The sequence below is a fragment of the Sceloporus undulatus genome, chromosome 6 (genome assembly GCF_019175285.1).
Source record: "Sceloporus undulatus isolate JIND9_A2432 ecotype Alabama chromosome 6, SceUnd_v1.1, whole genome shotgun sequence".
NCBI lineage: Eukaryota > Metazoa > Chordata > Lepidosauria > Squamata > Phrynosomatidae > Sceloporus > Sceloporus undulatus.
In genome coordinates this window covers 68,814,978-68,828,693 of record NC_056527.1, presented here as the reverse complement: position 1 = coordinate 68,828,693, position 13,716 = coordinate 68,814,978, and the positions used below count along the sequence as shown (strand labels likewise).

General features: G+C 38.0%; 1 protein-coding gene across 1 annotated transcript in view; it reads right to left on the bottom strand.

The window, feature by feature from the left end:
• CNTNAP2 (contactin associated protein 2) overlaps positions 1–13,716 on the bottom strand; it is a 1,400,287-nt gene that overhangs the window by 742,264 nt on the left and 644,307 nt on the right. Inside the window, exons 5-6 of the mRNA XM_042471198.1 lie at positions 12,849–13,058; positions 2,906–3,090 (exon numbers count right to left, since the gene is read on the bottom strand). Coding sequence (XP_042327132.1) covers positions 2,906–3,090; positions 12,849–13,058 — 395 coding nt within the window. The remainder of the gene's footprint in view (positions 1–2,905; positions 3,091–12,848; positions 13,059–13,716) is intronic.

Sequence of the window (13,716 nt, the reverse complement as noted above, 5' to 3'; positions counted from 1 at the left end):
CGTCTGTTTTTGTTTTTATTTATTTCAATGGAAAGGGTTGTTTTGAACGTAGAAAGAGCTAAGCAGATGAAAAGCTGCACCACTTCACTGAGATGACGTACTGATTTGAAGCTACATGATGCTGTCATTCAACTGGCACTAACAAGGTCTGGTTCTGTAACATGCTTGGTTGAGAGATCATCAGTAAGGCAATCTAGATGTTATATTCTGAGGCACTTTTATAAGGTTGCAAGCAGACAGTGGCTTGGTTCCTAATTTTCCTTCTGTGAATGGAAGAAAATGTAAACAGCAGAACTAACACCTCCTTCCTGCTGCTGATATCCCTTTCTACTTTTCTCCCCAAATCTGCTCCTGAGGATCAGAGGACTTTTAAACAACATGGAATCTGGTGTGATGGACTGCAGATGGAGTATTCACACAAAATTACTTCATTAATGTTAAAATGTTAAGAGAGATTGATAACATTAATTTGTAATGTTAATAACTAATAAAATTGTTAATCTTTTTTTTAGAAATATCTATCATTACAAAAAACAGCCCCCCTCCCCCCCAAAAGGCAATCCCTCCAATTCCCCTAGAAGCAAGGAATTAAATAATGTTAAACTCTAGATTACTCAAAAGCATGCTTTTAACAATTAAAATACAAAATTATAATTCACTGTTGAATTATTTTAATTATTTATGTGAATAAATAAGGGGCAAGAATTTTATACTTTTTAATAAATAAGGGACAAGAAATTTTATATACTTTAATCAAAGGGAAATGTGCACAAATATATGAAAAAAAAACCTACACAAAAATGCACCTGGTTTGAAAAACAAACAGAGTTGTTTGCACATTTAAATGAAGGAGGGAAAGAGGGCTAAACCCAACCTACAACCCAACCCTACCCAACCTACAAAAAATGAGGATGTTGATTAAATCGGATACGACACACATCCTGATTAAAAATACCATCTTCATTCTGAAATAGGACTTTTTAAATTCCACCAGTTTATTCTACATATTGTATAAAATTATTCTAACCTCTATATTTCTATCATCAGTGAGTGATATGGACTTCTGATTTATTATTTTTTACATTTATATCCCACTTTCCATCCATTGAGCTCAAGATGCCATAAATGGCTCTGCTCCTTATCACCTCATCCTTATAACAAGCTTGTGAAGTAGGAAAGACTGAATGAGTAACTGGCCCAAGGTCATGTGTTGATTTGAATGAACCGGCCAAGAGTGCTTGCTATCAGCTTTGGTTGATATGCCAGCTGTGACCCTACCTGGACCAGGGGGACCTAGAAGCCGTGGTACATGTGCTAGTAACCTCTCGTCTTGATTTCTGCAACGCGCTCTACATGGAGCTACCCTTGTGCCAAGTTTGGAAGCTTCAATTAATTCAAAACATGGCAACCAGATTGGTCGCTGGAAAATCCAGATTTGACCATATAACACCGGTCTTAAAAAGCCTCTACTGGTTGCCAATTGGCTTCTGAGCATAGTATAAGGTGTTGGTTATCACCTTTAAAGCCCTACATGGCTTGGGCCCAGGTTAGTTGCAGGAGCACCTCTACTTATATAGTCCACCCTGCACTCTCAGATCCTCTGGGAAGAATCTACTCCACCTGCTGAAGACTAGACTAGCTGAGACTTCCCAGAGGATTTTCTTTTATGCTGCTCCGAAATTGTCGAATAACCTACTGGAAGAGATCCATTTCATCACCACCTTAGATCCCTTTAAGAAGGCCGTCAAGACAGATCTCTTACCACGGGCCTTCCCAGACTAACCCCTAAGGAAGAACTTTAGCCCCACCACCTTTAATTGGCCTTCTCCATTTGCCCATTTTAGATTAAGTCACTGATATTATTATTATTATTATTATTATTATTATTATTATTATTATTATTATTATTATTATTATTTCTGGCTTAGCCTCATTCACTGTAAATGAACAATGAGCTCATGTTGTCCACTCTTCCTTCTTGGTCAATGGGAAAGCTAATCAGGGCAGGATATCTTAGCATATCATTTGAACTTCTGGTCCTAATTTTGCTCTTTCCAAGCAAATCAGAAACATGAGCCAGCAACAGCCTACAGTTTGTTGTTGCTTAAAAACTGTTGTTTGTTTGGGAGCAACAAACAAGGATCTCTAATTTGGACGTTAAACTAACCAAAGTTTTCCAACTCATTTTGCTTACTTGCAGAAAGGGAGTAAGGGAGCAGGAGTGACCAGATTGCATGCACCACCATCCTGCTCATGAACAAATCAGTCAGTTTTGCTTTCATTAACTTTTTTTTAAAATATACTTTCTGTCAAAATTCTTAAAAATTCAGAAAAATTGGGCAAGTTCCTATTAAAATGGAATGGAATGGACTACCTTTACTTTTACCTTTTCCTCTGAAATGTAGCTAGCAGCAATTGTAGTCAGCATTAATGAATGCAAGTTCAAACCCAATATTCCAAAATCTGGACTTTTTAACTGGAAATACCAAGGACTGAGTAACAGCCCCTTTGTATGTAAAATAGATGCTTTAGTACTGAACTCTCCCTGAGTGTTACATGTGATCTGATGTCTAAAAAGCCCTATGCCAAAATAAATGTCACAAGCCATTTAGCTACCATCATTTCTGTTATAACATGAGAGCAGGGTTAGGCTAGACAGATTTACCTAAGTGCTAAGGAGAAACTTTTGTTAAAGTAAATTGTAGAAGTATTGATAGGTTTGCTTTAAGGTCACCATAAACTGGAAATGACTTGAAGGCACACCACCACCACCACCACAACAACAACAAAGTGCCTACAAATGATGGGTTTTAAATTACATATTGTTGATACAAACCACGTGGGCATTTTCAAAATATTTCAATGAACATTTAAATATGACTACTGATCAACTGGAATTGCATACCTCATAGTCCAGGTCCAAGTAATCAAATTCCCCATTGATCCGGAAATGCTGTAGGTGTCTATCAAGTGTGAGGTTGATGTTCCTCCCATGACGCTCTATTACTACAGAATGCCAGTGATGGTCATCCAAGAGGCTACCTGTAGTCACAGATGTGTGCCCATAAATTGAGCCATATTGGTTGCTACCTAGGTTGAAGAGGAAGAGAAGAAAATACTGGATTCTTCTGATGGAGTATTGTATAAAAAGTCATGTCATACTACCATCCCATAAGTAAGCTGCTGATACGCAGTTATACAAGAATGGCCAGCAGCTACCATATAATGGATTGAATTCAGACAAAGTTAGTTATGCTTTGGCTCTTCTGAAAACAGAGAGACTTAGAACAACAAAGAATACTTTGGCATTATAATTGTTAGTAAGTTTATTATGGTATAAACTTTTGCATACAAAGAGTGCAATCCTAACTCCATGATGTGCTTTTCTAAAGCAGGTTAGGGTGAGGCTGTTTTGGAGGCAACACTCTTCTGGGGGTTGTTTTAAATAAGTTCCAGCTCTGCTTGGCTTGGAGAGGTTTGGGTTTCAGCATAGATGCAGCTTGCTCATCTGGGCTTTGGAAATCCTGGCATATTAGGATTGTACTCAAAGTCCATCGTATGCATGATGTATTTACTCTAGTTTCCAAACAAATCTATACTATAATTTAAAGTGTTTGCCTGTTTCTTCTGCAATACAAATCCACATGATTGATCAGAATGATAAGATTTGGTGTGTTACCTAACTAGACATAGTAAGGATTTTGATACAGAATGCACATTTATGAATTTATTTGACCAGACTTGATATTTAGATTTTCAGTCACATCTTAAACATTTCAAGGCCTGCTCAAAGTATTTTTAAAAACCAAGATATCTTGCTATAAATAGCCTCCTTTATAACTCTTTGGGACTTCCTAAAAAGACATCTTCAGTCCACAAGGATCTCTCCAGCAGGGATGGTGGTAGTGCTGGAGAAGATAATGTGGGTGATAACACATACAATGCAAACTGAGAAATGTGCTAAAAGTCTGTCATTCCATTTAAAGCCATGATTAAGATAATTTAAACTGTTTGTAATTCATTGCTTTCTTATCTAGTCTTTAAAATCCTTCATTCAGAAATGGCTATCCTGAGATCAGTGGGAGGATGAAATATTCTCCTTACTAGGAACATAAAAAGGATTTCATTCTGAAGTGCCCTGGACCTAAAGTGAGTAGCATCTGCTATATGGTTAACTTGTTGCCCATAGCCATAATGGACAGAACAAATTTCATAAATGCATGTACATAGCCAGCTGTTATCCTGAGGGTCATTCATAAAATAGCAGATCTTTTTCCTTGATTGTATTAACTGTCAACTTTTAATTTAGTGCATATGTATTGCATCCTACTGTTGCATCTTCTCAAACATGCTGGCCTTAGGAAAGGAGAATTCTGTGATGTTAAATATCAGGGCAAAATTAGGTAGAGCCAGCCAATTAACAGTTCATGAAATACTGTGAAAGAGGCCCTATGCAGAAAAATATATATAACATGCAGAAAAGAATATAACCTTCAGGGTTTTCAGAATGAAATGAGTTATCTAGACCACTTCAATCTGGTTTCAGGCCTGGCTATGGAACAGAAACAGTCTTGGTCACCTTGGTGGATAATGTACGCACAGAACTGGACAGGGGAAGTGTATCCCTGTTGGGTCCTCTCAGTCATTTTTGATACCATTGACCATGCTAGCCTTCTGGGCCAGGTCTCTAGGATAGGACCTTGGGGTGGCTCCGTTCCTTCCTGAAGGGGTGAACCAAGAAAGTGATGCTAGGACACTCCTGCTCGACACCCCCCCCTCCCGGGGCATTGACCTGTGAGGTCCCTCAGGGTTCTGTTTTGTCCCTTATGGTATTCAATATGGAGTTTTGGGGTGTGGTACCATAAATATGTGGATGACACCCAACTCTATTACTCCTTCCCACTCCATTCCAAGGAGGCTGTCCTGGTCCAGTGTCTGTCATCAGTAATGGACTGGATGAAGGCAAACAAATTGAAACATAATCCAGACAAGACAGAGGTGCTCCTGGTCAGATGAAAGGCAGATTAGGGAACAGAGCTTCAGCCTATGTTAGATGGTATTACACTCTCACTGAAGATGCAGGTTCACAGTTTGGGAACACTCCTGGATTCAACTTTGAACTGAGATTCAGGTTTTTGCAGTGACTAGGAGTGCTTTTGCACATCTAAAGTTTGTGTGCCAGCTGTGTCGGATATGGCCATGGTGGTACATGCTTTGGTTACATCCCATTTGGACTACAGTAACATATTGTACTTGGGGTTGCTTTTGAAGAGTGTTTATAAACTTCAGTTGGTTTAAAGAGCTGCAGCCAGGCTGTTAAATGGGGCAGATTACACCCCTGTGAAAACAGCTAGGGGTTGTCATGGACTTTCCAGGAAACTCCATAGACAACAAGGGATAAAGGCTGTCCACCAGATCCATGTCTGGTCTGGCAGGATCAGGCCTGATCCTGGCCTGGGGTTTTGGCCTGTGTTAAGTCTGGAGGGAACACAGGCCTTTTGGACAGTACAGAAAATATATATGAACTTTCTAGCGGTCATTTCCAGGCTTCTTCAAAAATGCATTCAGGAGTGACTCCCCCCCCCAACCCAAACTAGGCTTCACTTCTTACAGCACTTAATAATAATAATAATAGTAATAATAATAATAATAATAATAATAATAATAATAAAATTTATTTGTATCCCGCCCCTCTGAGAACAATCGGGGCAGCTAACAAAGTTAAAAATACAAAACATATAAAATCCCTGGTACCCTCCCCTCCTTAAAAAAGTATTAAATTCAGTGCAGTATTTAAAAAACAGAACAAAAAAAAACAACAAACAAACATACAAGTTAAAAACTCACCAGAAGGTCAACAACATCATACTAACACTTCTTATGACTTCCATTTTAGTGACTAAACTTGTGTATCTTTGTGTTTAAAAACATGCTAGGGGGCTTATGAATCCTCATACATGTTTCTTAGAATGGCCCAAAATAAGTACATTCTGGTCTGATATATCATCATCTCCAAAATAACAAAACAAAGGGTGAATTTTTGCCCAGGACTACCAATTTTCTCACTCTTTCTTGCAGAAACAAAATACTGAAATACAAAACTTTGATCACCTTCCTAATAGTAATAGCCAGATTGAAAACTGCTAAGAACTGGGAAACAGGTTAACTTTTAATAGAAAATTGATGGAGGAAAACCTGGGACACAGGGCTGATGGAGAAACTCACAGGCAATGTAAGAAAGTAAAAAGGACAAATTGGAAAAACATCATTTACTGAAAAATGGTTCCTTTTCAGAGTACATCAATGATAATTCACATGAGAATCAACCTCCACCACAGCATCAAGTGTTCTGGAAAGATATTCTACATGAAGACTCCATTGTGCCAGGATCTGATTATCATTAGAACCTCATTAATACTGTAGGCCTTTTTAACTCAGTACTCTGCTTTTACATTATCATATCCATATTAGTATTATTATATTATTTTGCTATTAATAACTGTTAGACGATCATTTCTGTATTAATATGTTGCCATTTTATACTATGCCTGAATTGTAATAAAATAAAATTGGGGGGGGGGGGGAAGAGCACGCTAGAGGGTGCTACTGAGGCAGGCTAGCCTCCTTTCCCTTTTCTCCCTATTCTGCTGTTCACTCATGCTCGATAGGCGTTTCTGGAGGTCACTACTGTTTACCTTGCCAATTGTAAATAGGCACATACAGCTATAGTAGAGTCAATTAGAGCAGACTCCCATTCTTTCTTAGCTTAAGCTTTATTGTATTGTTTACTACAGACATGCTTTTGTAGTCCAACACTGAAAATTTGTGTTTCTCAAGCTTCCTTGTGCTGCCTTTGCAATTCTGGTGCTGCTAAGTCACTTCCTTCAAGACAGAGGAAAAAGAAGGGGAAAAAAGGAGTGTCTGGGCAGGCATAGAAAGACTTTGTAAAAAGAAGCTTCTTTTTCAAATGCTTTGTTAACGGAGGTATGCCTGTAGTGACAAGTGGTGATTAGGCACTGGATTAAATAAAAAAGGGCTCTTGCTCAGTGGATACAGCGCATATGTGATAGACAGAAATGTCCTACATTCAATATGTGACACCTCCAGGAAAAGCTGGGAAAGGTCCCTGACTGTGACATTGGAGAACCAGTGTAGAGAACATGATTTAGACAGACCTTTTCTGACTTGGTACAACTGTCAGAACTATATGACTTTATATATCCCTGGTGAAATAATATTATTTTCTTGAATGTAAAATTTTCAACTGTATAACAAGTAGACATTGTTCTACAGAAATGGATCAAATGAATTCTAAAAAAGCAGCTTATAAGAACAGGCAAAAATTACATTGCCAGATTAGATGAAAGGTCCATCAAATCCAGCATTTGGTTTCTAACACTAATTAGCAAAATGTACTAAGAAACTGACAACAAGAACATTCTGGTTTGTTCCCAGCATCTAGCATTTGAATTTATACTGAGTTCATTAATAGTTCAACTGTTTGCAGTTATACTGTTAACAGACAACATCTAGTCATTAAATCTAGTAACTGATTTCACTTGCAAAAGAAGAAGAAGAAGCAGGAAAGGACATCTTGGCCATGTTGCTCAGTAACCTTCCACATTTTTCTTGTTGTGACTGCAGCTTGATCAAAACTTCATGTTAAAGGATTCTTGGTATCTATTTTTTCCCCAGTAGACCTTTCCTAACCCCAGTTCTGACCTGAAAGTATATATTCTCACCTCACTAAGCACATATGTAAGAGATGTCATTTATCATACAGTACTGATAAATGCTTGACTGAGCTGAGAAAAGTATGGGAAAGGGAATGGAAATGATTAGAATTTCAATGGCATTTGTCAGAAACAATTTGTGCTGAACAGAGCTATGCTATCCTCATTTGCATGATGATCTTCAGACCAAGAATGGAAAGAAAATCACACCTATTAGTGGTGGTCTTAATAAGCATGTAAGAACTCTGCTGCATCAGATCAAAGAGCTATGGGAGCTGAAAAGCAGGATATGAAGGTAATAGCTTTTCATCTGGATATAATGCTCTGGGTATTATGTTATGGGTGGGATGTTATACTGTTTCAATTGTACTGTTTTTAAGCACTTTTATCTTTTTAAACTGCATTTTGTCTTTTTAATGAGTATTGTGTTTTATACTGCAACAGTTTAATTCTATTTTAATGTTCACTTTTGTATGTTTTCAATTGTATTCTTTTAAATTGTAAGCTACTTTCAGTTCTAAATTTGGGGCGAAAGTGGGATAACAGCAGCAGCAACAGTAACAACAAATAATTTCAGTAATTTTCTTCTGTCCTGCAAGAATATTAAGATTTTTTTCTGCAGTTTTAGAGCACTCTGTGTACTTTGGATTTCAATGAGCACCCTTCATTTGTGCAAGCGTATATATGGTTTTTCCATATAGAAAATGTGCTTTCCAGCAGACCATATCTAACTTGCATAAAATGCACTAAATCCTGTGTGAAAGTATTGGTTATTGAACAGAAAGTACATAAAGGAAAACCTTTTTAAAAATTATTTTTTAAATAAATTAATTAAAGTGTGAAAAATCTTATGACTGGTCTGATTTTTCTTAAATGTTGAGACACTCTTCTTTTTCATCAAAGTTGCAAATATGAACAAGTTTTCTTCACATTCTTCACATATTGCTTTAATTAGTAGCTATATATTAGCCTTATCCTTTTAATCTTCCTTTAAACCCATCTTTAAGATAGCCGTCATTGGCCCGAAACAGATGGGCCAACAAGTGCAACTTCCAGCCACTTCGGGGACATGGCATGCAGATTACACATGCCCCCGATGTAGCTGGAAGCTGCTGTGAGGCCATCTCAGGCATCCCGAAGCCAATGAGAAAAGGACTGGTGAAAAACCACTCCTTCCCAGCTGCCGTTTGGGACCGCACGGTGGCCAGTCTCTGTGGTCCTGGAATGATAGGAGGACAATTGAGGCTGGAGTGGCCCAGGGCCACTCCAAGCCACCTGTCTGTTTTGCCCCATCATTGAATTTTGGTGGAAGTAATTTGATAATGTAAACAAATGCATCCTGTAATCTATTTGGAATTTCTCATCATTCATCTTCATCCCAGCATTCCTATTATGGATGATGCTAGCTTCATGTATTATAGGAGAGGAGTGGTTTGCTTCTGACCCTTTTTCTTCATATTTGTATGTACCTCTATCATTCCCCACTCCATCATTCACTTTTTTGTAAGCTGAAAAGCCCACAGCATTGAATTGCTCTATCTCTAGATCCTTTTGGCTCCCCTCTTCTATACTTTATTTTTTCCAGGTGCAGTGACCAGTGATCAGAACTGCATAAAATATTCCTTCTATGATTTATACTATATATTTCAAGCTGAGGCACTCCACCTCCATTCAGTCCAACTGATAACCATTTCTTCTATCCCCTGCATTCCTATTGGAGTCAGGGTCTGGAAAAGTAAACATTTTATTCTAACATTTTCAATTATCAGTGTAATGAATGTCAAAATCTTCACGAAAAGTATATATTATACTTTTAGTATATATACTTTTACATATACAATATATACTTTTAGTATATATTATTCTTTTAGTGAAGATTTTGACATTCATTACACTGATAATTAACAACACATTAGTAAAATGCAATTTTTAATTTTGAAATTATTTAAAATAGCCAAAATGAGCACCCATCCAAAATTATTTCACATAAATAATAAATTAAGATATTGTGAATTATTTATCACAATGGAATCCGTTGATGTCATTTAACAATCTGAATAACTTTTAAAATCAGACACAATTTTTCAACTAATTGGAGTAACAAAGTAATTATTTAAAAAAATATTCTGAAGCTCTGATTTGAATGCTGAATCCATAGCTGTCTTCATGATCTGCATGAAAAATAACCCAGTCTCATGTAGAGTGGTGGAGTGGACAACTAACCTTCCCTTCCTTGTAGCTGAAATAATCTGATAAAGAGATGCTTCATGAAGATGAGTGTTGGTATTACCACTGGATTCATGTGACCCATTCATCTTTTTATTAAAGGAAAAAAAAAGAGGCATTGATCTTATCTTCATACTGAATGCTTGTAGAGGCCTCCATATTGAATTCCCAAAGCTCAAGTAGCTTAAGGGAATGACATTCATCATTCATCTGTCACATGTGAAGGAGCCCTTGTGTCTTAGCACATTCAGACACAGTTCAGCTATGGTTCAAAGTGGAAATGTAAATGTTCTGAACATTGGTTTCCCACATTAATTGGGAAATTACTGTTACTTACCTGTTAAGCATATTATAGGGGCATTTGAAGATATTAGCATGTTTAAAGGTTATTTGCCCAAAAGGCAAGTTTAAGGTTATAAATGGAACAAGAAAGAAAGAATCTGTAGGTACAGAAGAAGAAGGGTAAAACCAGTATGCTCACACTTCTGCAACATAGATTCCAATAACATACAGACAGAGAAATTCCAGAGGTGCAAGTGGGGTTCAGGAAAAGAGAGGCACTCCGGACCACATTGGCAATATATGATGCCTAATGGAGTGCACTAAGGGATTCCAGGAAAAAAATCAGCATGTGCTTCATAGACTATAGCAAAGCCTTTGACTGCATAGATATGAAAAGTCTATTTTAAAAAGTTTATTAAAAGTCTATTAAAACATGGGAGTGCCATTTCATTTGATACTCTTGATGAGAAATCTGTATTTAGGATAAGAAGATGTCTTATCCACAGGATAAGACATCTCCACAGAGAACAGGACCCGGAACAATGGATGCAAGCTACAGGAAAAGAGATTCCACCTGAACATTAGGAGGAACTTCCTGACAGTAAGGGCTGTTCGACAGTGGAATGCACTCCCTCGGAGGGTGATAGAGTCTCCTTCCTTGGAGGTCTTTAAACAGAGGCTGGATGGCCATCTGTCAGGGATGCTTTGATTTGGATTTCCTGCATGGCAGGGGGTTGGACTGGATGGCCCTAGTGGTCTCTTCCAACTCTATGATTCTATGATTCTATGATTCTATCACCATCAGTCAAAATCGGCTTGAGGGCAGTTAAGAACAACAACAACAACAAATCATTAGTAACTGTGCTTCTTATTAATGCTAAACCTATATCTATAAAACAGAAGTTGGGCTCAGTTATTATTACTTTTTTATTATGAGGAGATGAGAAGCAAAACCATGCACTCCACCACCTTACCTCATTATGCTGATTTAAAATTATTTAACCCAAGTTGCTCAATTCTTGCATTGCAGCTGGGCTGAGGATCAGTCCAAAACAATATCCTCCTTGCTCTATTTAGTATAAAACGTTAAGTAGCTTATCTGCATTTTATACCTAAATGGGTAAATAAGTGTCATAAAGATATATGTTTGGTTATTGCATAACTTACTGCACAACTTACAACTTCAAATTCTATGCTGGAGTGAGAGTTTGTTGCGAGCATCTCACTTCAGAAAGTAGCATCATGCTGGCTTTTATGTTATAAATACTGTCTGCTGTGCTTTCTTGAATAACTAGCAGAATTATCATTTTGATTATAGTTTCAAAAAATGTTCAGTAATAGGGATTAGTTTCCAGAAATTAATGGTTGTCAAAGGAAGAACCATGGCCAAGTATAGAGAATAAAGCTCCATTCAGGCTTTGAAACTATTTAGAGCTTGCTGGTAGATCTTCACTGACCTATTTCACTACCACACATTTGTGACAGAAAGTTTTAAGTAAGAAATAATCTTTGGTGTATAGCTCCCATTGTGGTTCTGTAGCACAGCACATCCCATGTTGGATATTGTGGGACTGAAACCCCAAGGATTCCTCAATATTGGCTAGGCTGGCTAGGGTTTATGGCAATTGTACACCAACAACTTCAGAAGAGTCTTGTGACTTCTCATATCTATTCCACATAGTAGCCATGCTGGCTAGAAGACTGTGGAAATTGGTCCAAAGAATTAGGTTTTCCAAACCTTGGCTTGAAATTGTGTGGAGAATATACACATTAAAACAGTCTCCTCATTTCAGACCATCTTGCACTAATGGGTAGAGGACAGCAAGATCAGCTGACCTGAACATGACAGACAGGGCAAAGCAAACAAGGGAGCTTATCGCAGAGCCCCTTGGGATGCTCTCAGTGCAGAATGAAAGGGGGCAGGATGGGAACAGAATGGAGGCTATCACTGATTTTAATCGCACACCTGAATGTTCCCATTCCGTTCCAGATCTGTCCCAAAGGAGGTGATCTTAAGGAACTGTTCAGAAGTGTTCCTGAAAATTGCCTCCTCTGGTTACGGATCAGGAATGGAATAGGAACTTCCAGCACCAGCATTCCGGCATGCGATAAAATGGGTGATAGCCCCCATTCTGTTCCCATCCTACCTCCTTTCGTTCCACATGAGGAGCATCCCAAGGGGCTGTGCGATAAGCTCCAATCACAGCCATTAACTGGCTTCATCAGTTAATAAAGGCACAGCACTTCAATAGGCCTTTAGAGTCAGAGAAAAGGCCTAGTTATATTCAAAAGTGTCATAGTCAGAAATATGCATTGTTTCCCCTTGGTGCCAGAGTTTTGAGTACCATGAGGTTAAAAGATTGCTGGAATATACTTGATCCCATTATAAGACAAAAGGTCTAGAAACCAATCTATATTCATTTTAACTGTATAAGAGATTGCTCATTGCACATCAAAACTGTTTTTCAGCTCTTTTTTTCCTGAAGACAGCTTAAGAATAGAAAACATAAAGCCAAGAAACATGATTGTTTATGGCTGAATATATCAATCTAATGTAGAGTGAATAGGCTGGTGGTTTTTTGTTTTTGTTTTTAAATCAAACCATACCTAAATTTAAATTAAGGACCAGTTTTGCCTTTTTCAGTTCCAGGGTGATGTAGTCTCCTTGTTGGCCTTCTCCATGGAAGATTACACCTTCACTTTCAGAGGTTTTAAATTTCAGAGCGATGACATCTTTCAGCGTTTTCAGTGTTTTCTTCTTGTGTCCAAATCTGTATGGTAAAACACCCTGGCCATCAAAATTGATAACATCAGCCCCTAAAGAGAAAAAAATAAACAAAATGGTTGCTGAACAGTTATGCATTGTTGGGACTATCTTATACAAAAGCGCATATATTTGGAGCATGCAATAAATTGAATATGCATTGTGAAAACACTTTCCCCTGGTTATCATTTATTAAAGAGTGCAAAATGGAACCCTGTCTCAATATATTATTTTATGTGTATGGCTTTTCCTCTGAAAACTGATGAGATAGGAGATTATTGCATGAGATTATCCCACCTCACTCTTGCTGCAATTGTGTTATTAAAAAAAATACGAAAACATACTGGGGTTGGAACTTTTAATACTGCACTTCTCTTCAATAGTGCAATGGGGCTTGTTGTGCCATTAAAGATCCCTTCGGGCTCTCTTCTTCATTCCCCCTTAACCCTGTTCCCCTGTCCTGCCCACTTCTCCCCCCTTCCTCCTGCCAAAGGAGGAATGACTGCCTCCTCATGAGTAAATCATAATTCCTTATTTGGCAGGTTTGGGGGGAGCAGAGAGAAGCCTGTTTTAAGAAAAAAGCCAATACTTCCTTTCCTTCTCAGCACCAGAAGTAGAATGCCTATGGATGTTTGGGGACAGAGAAGGGGAAGAGAAGAGAGTAACACTCACTCATACAATGTGGGTTCATCAGTTACCCTGGGAAGGGCC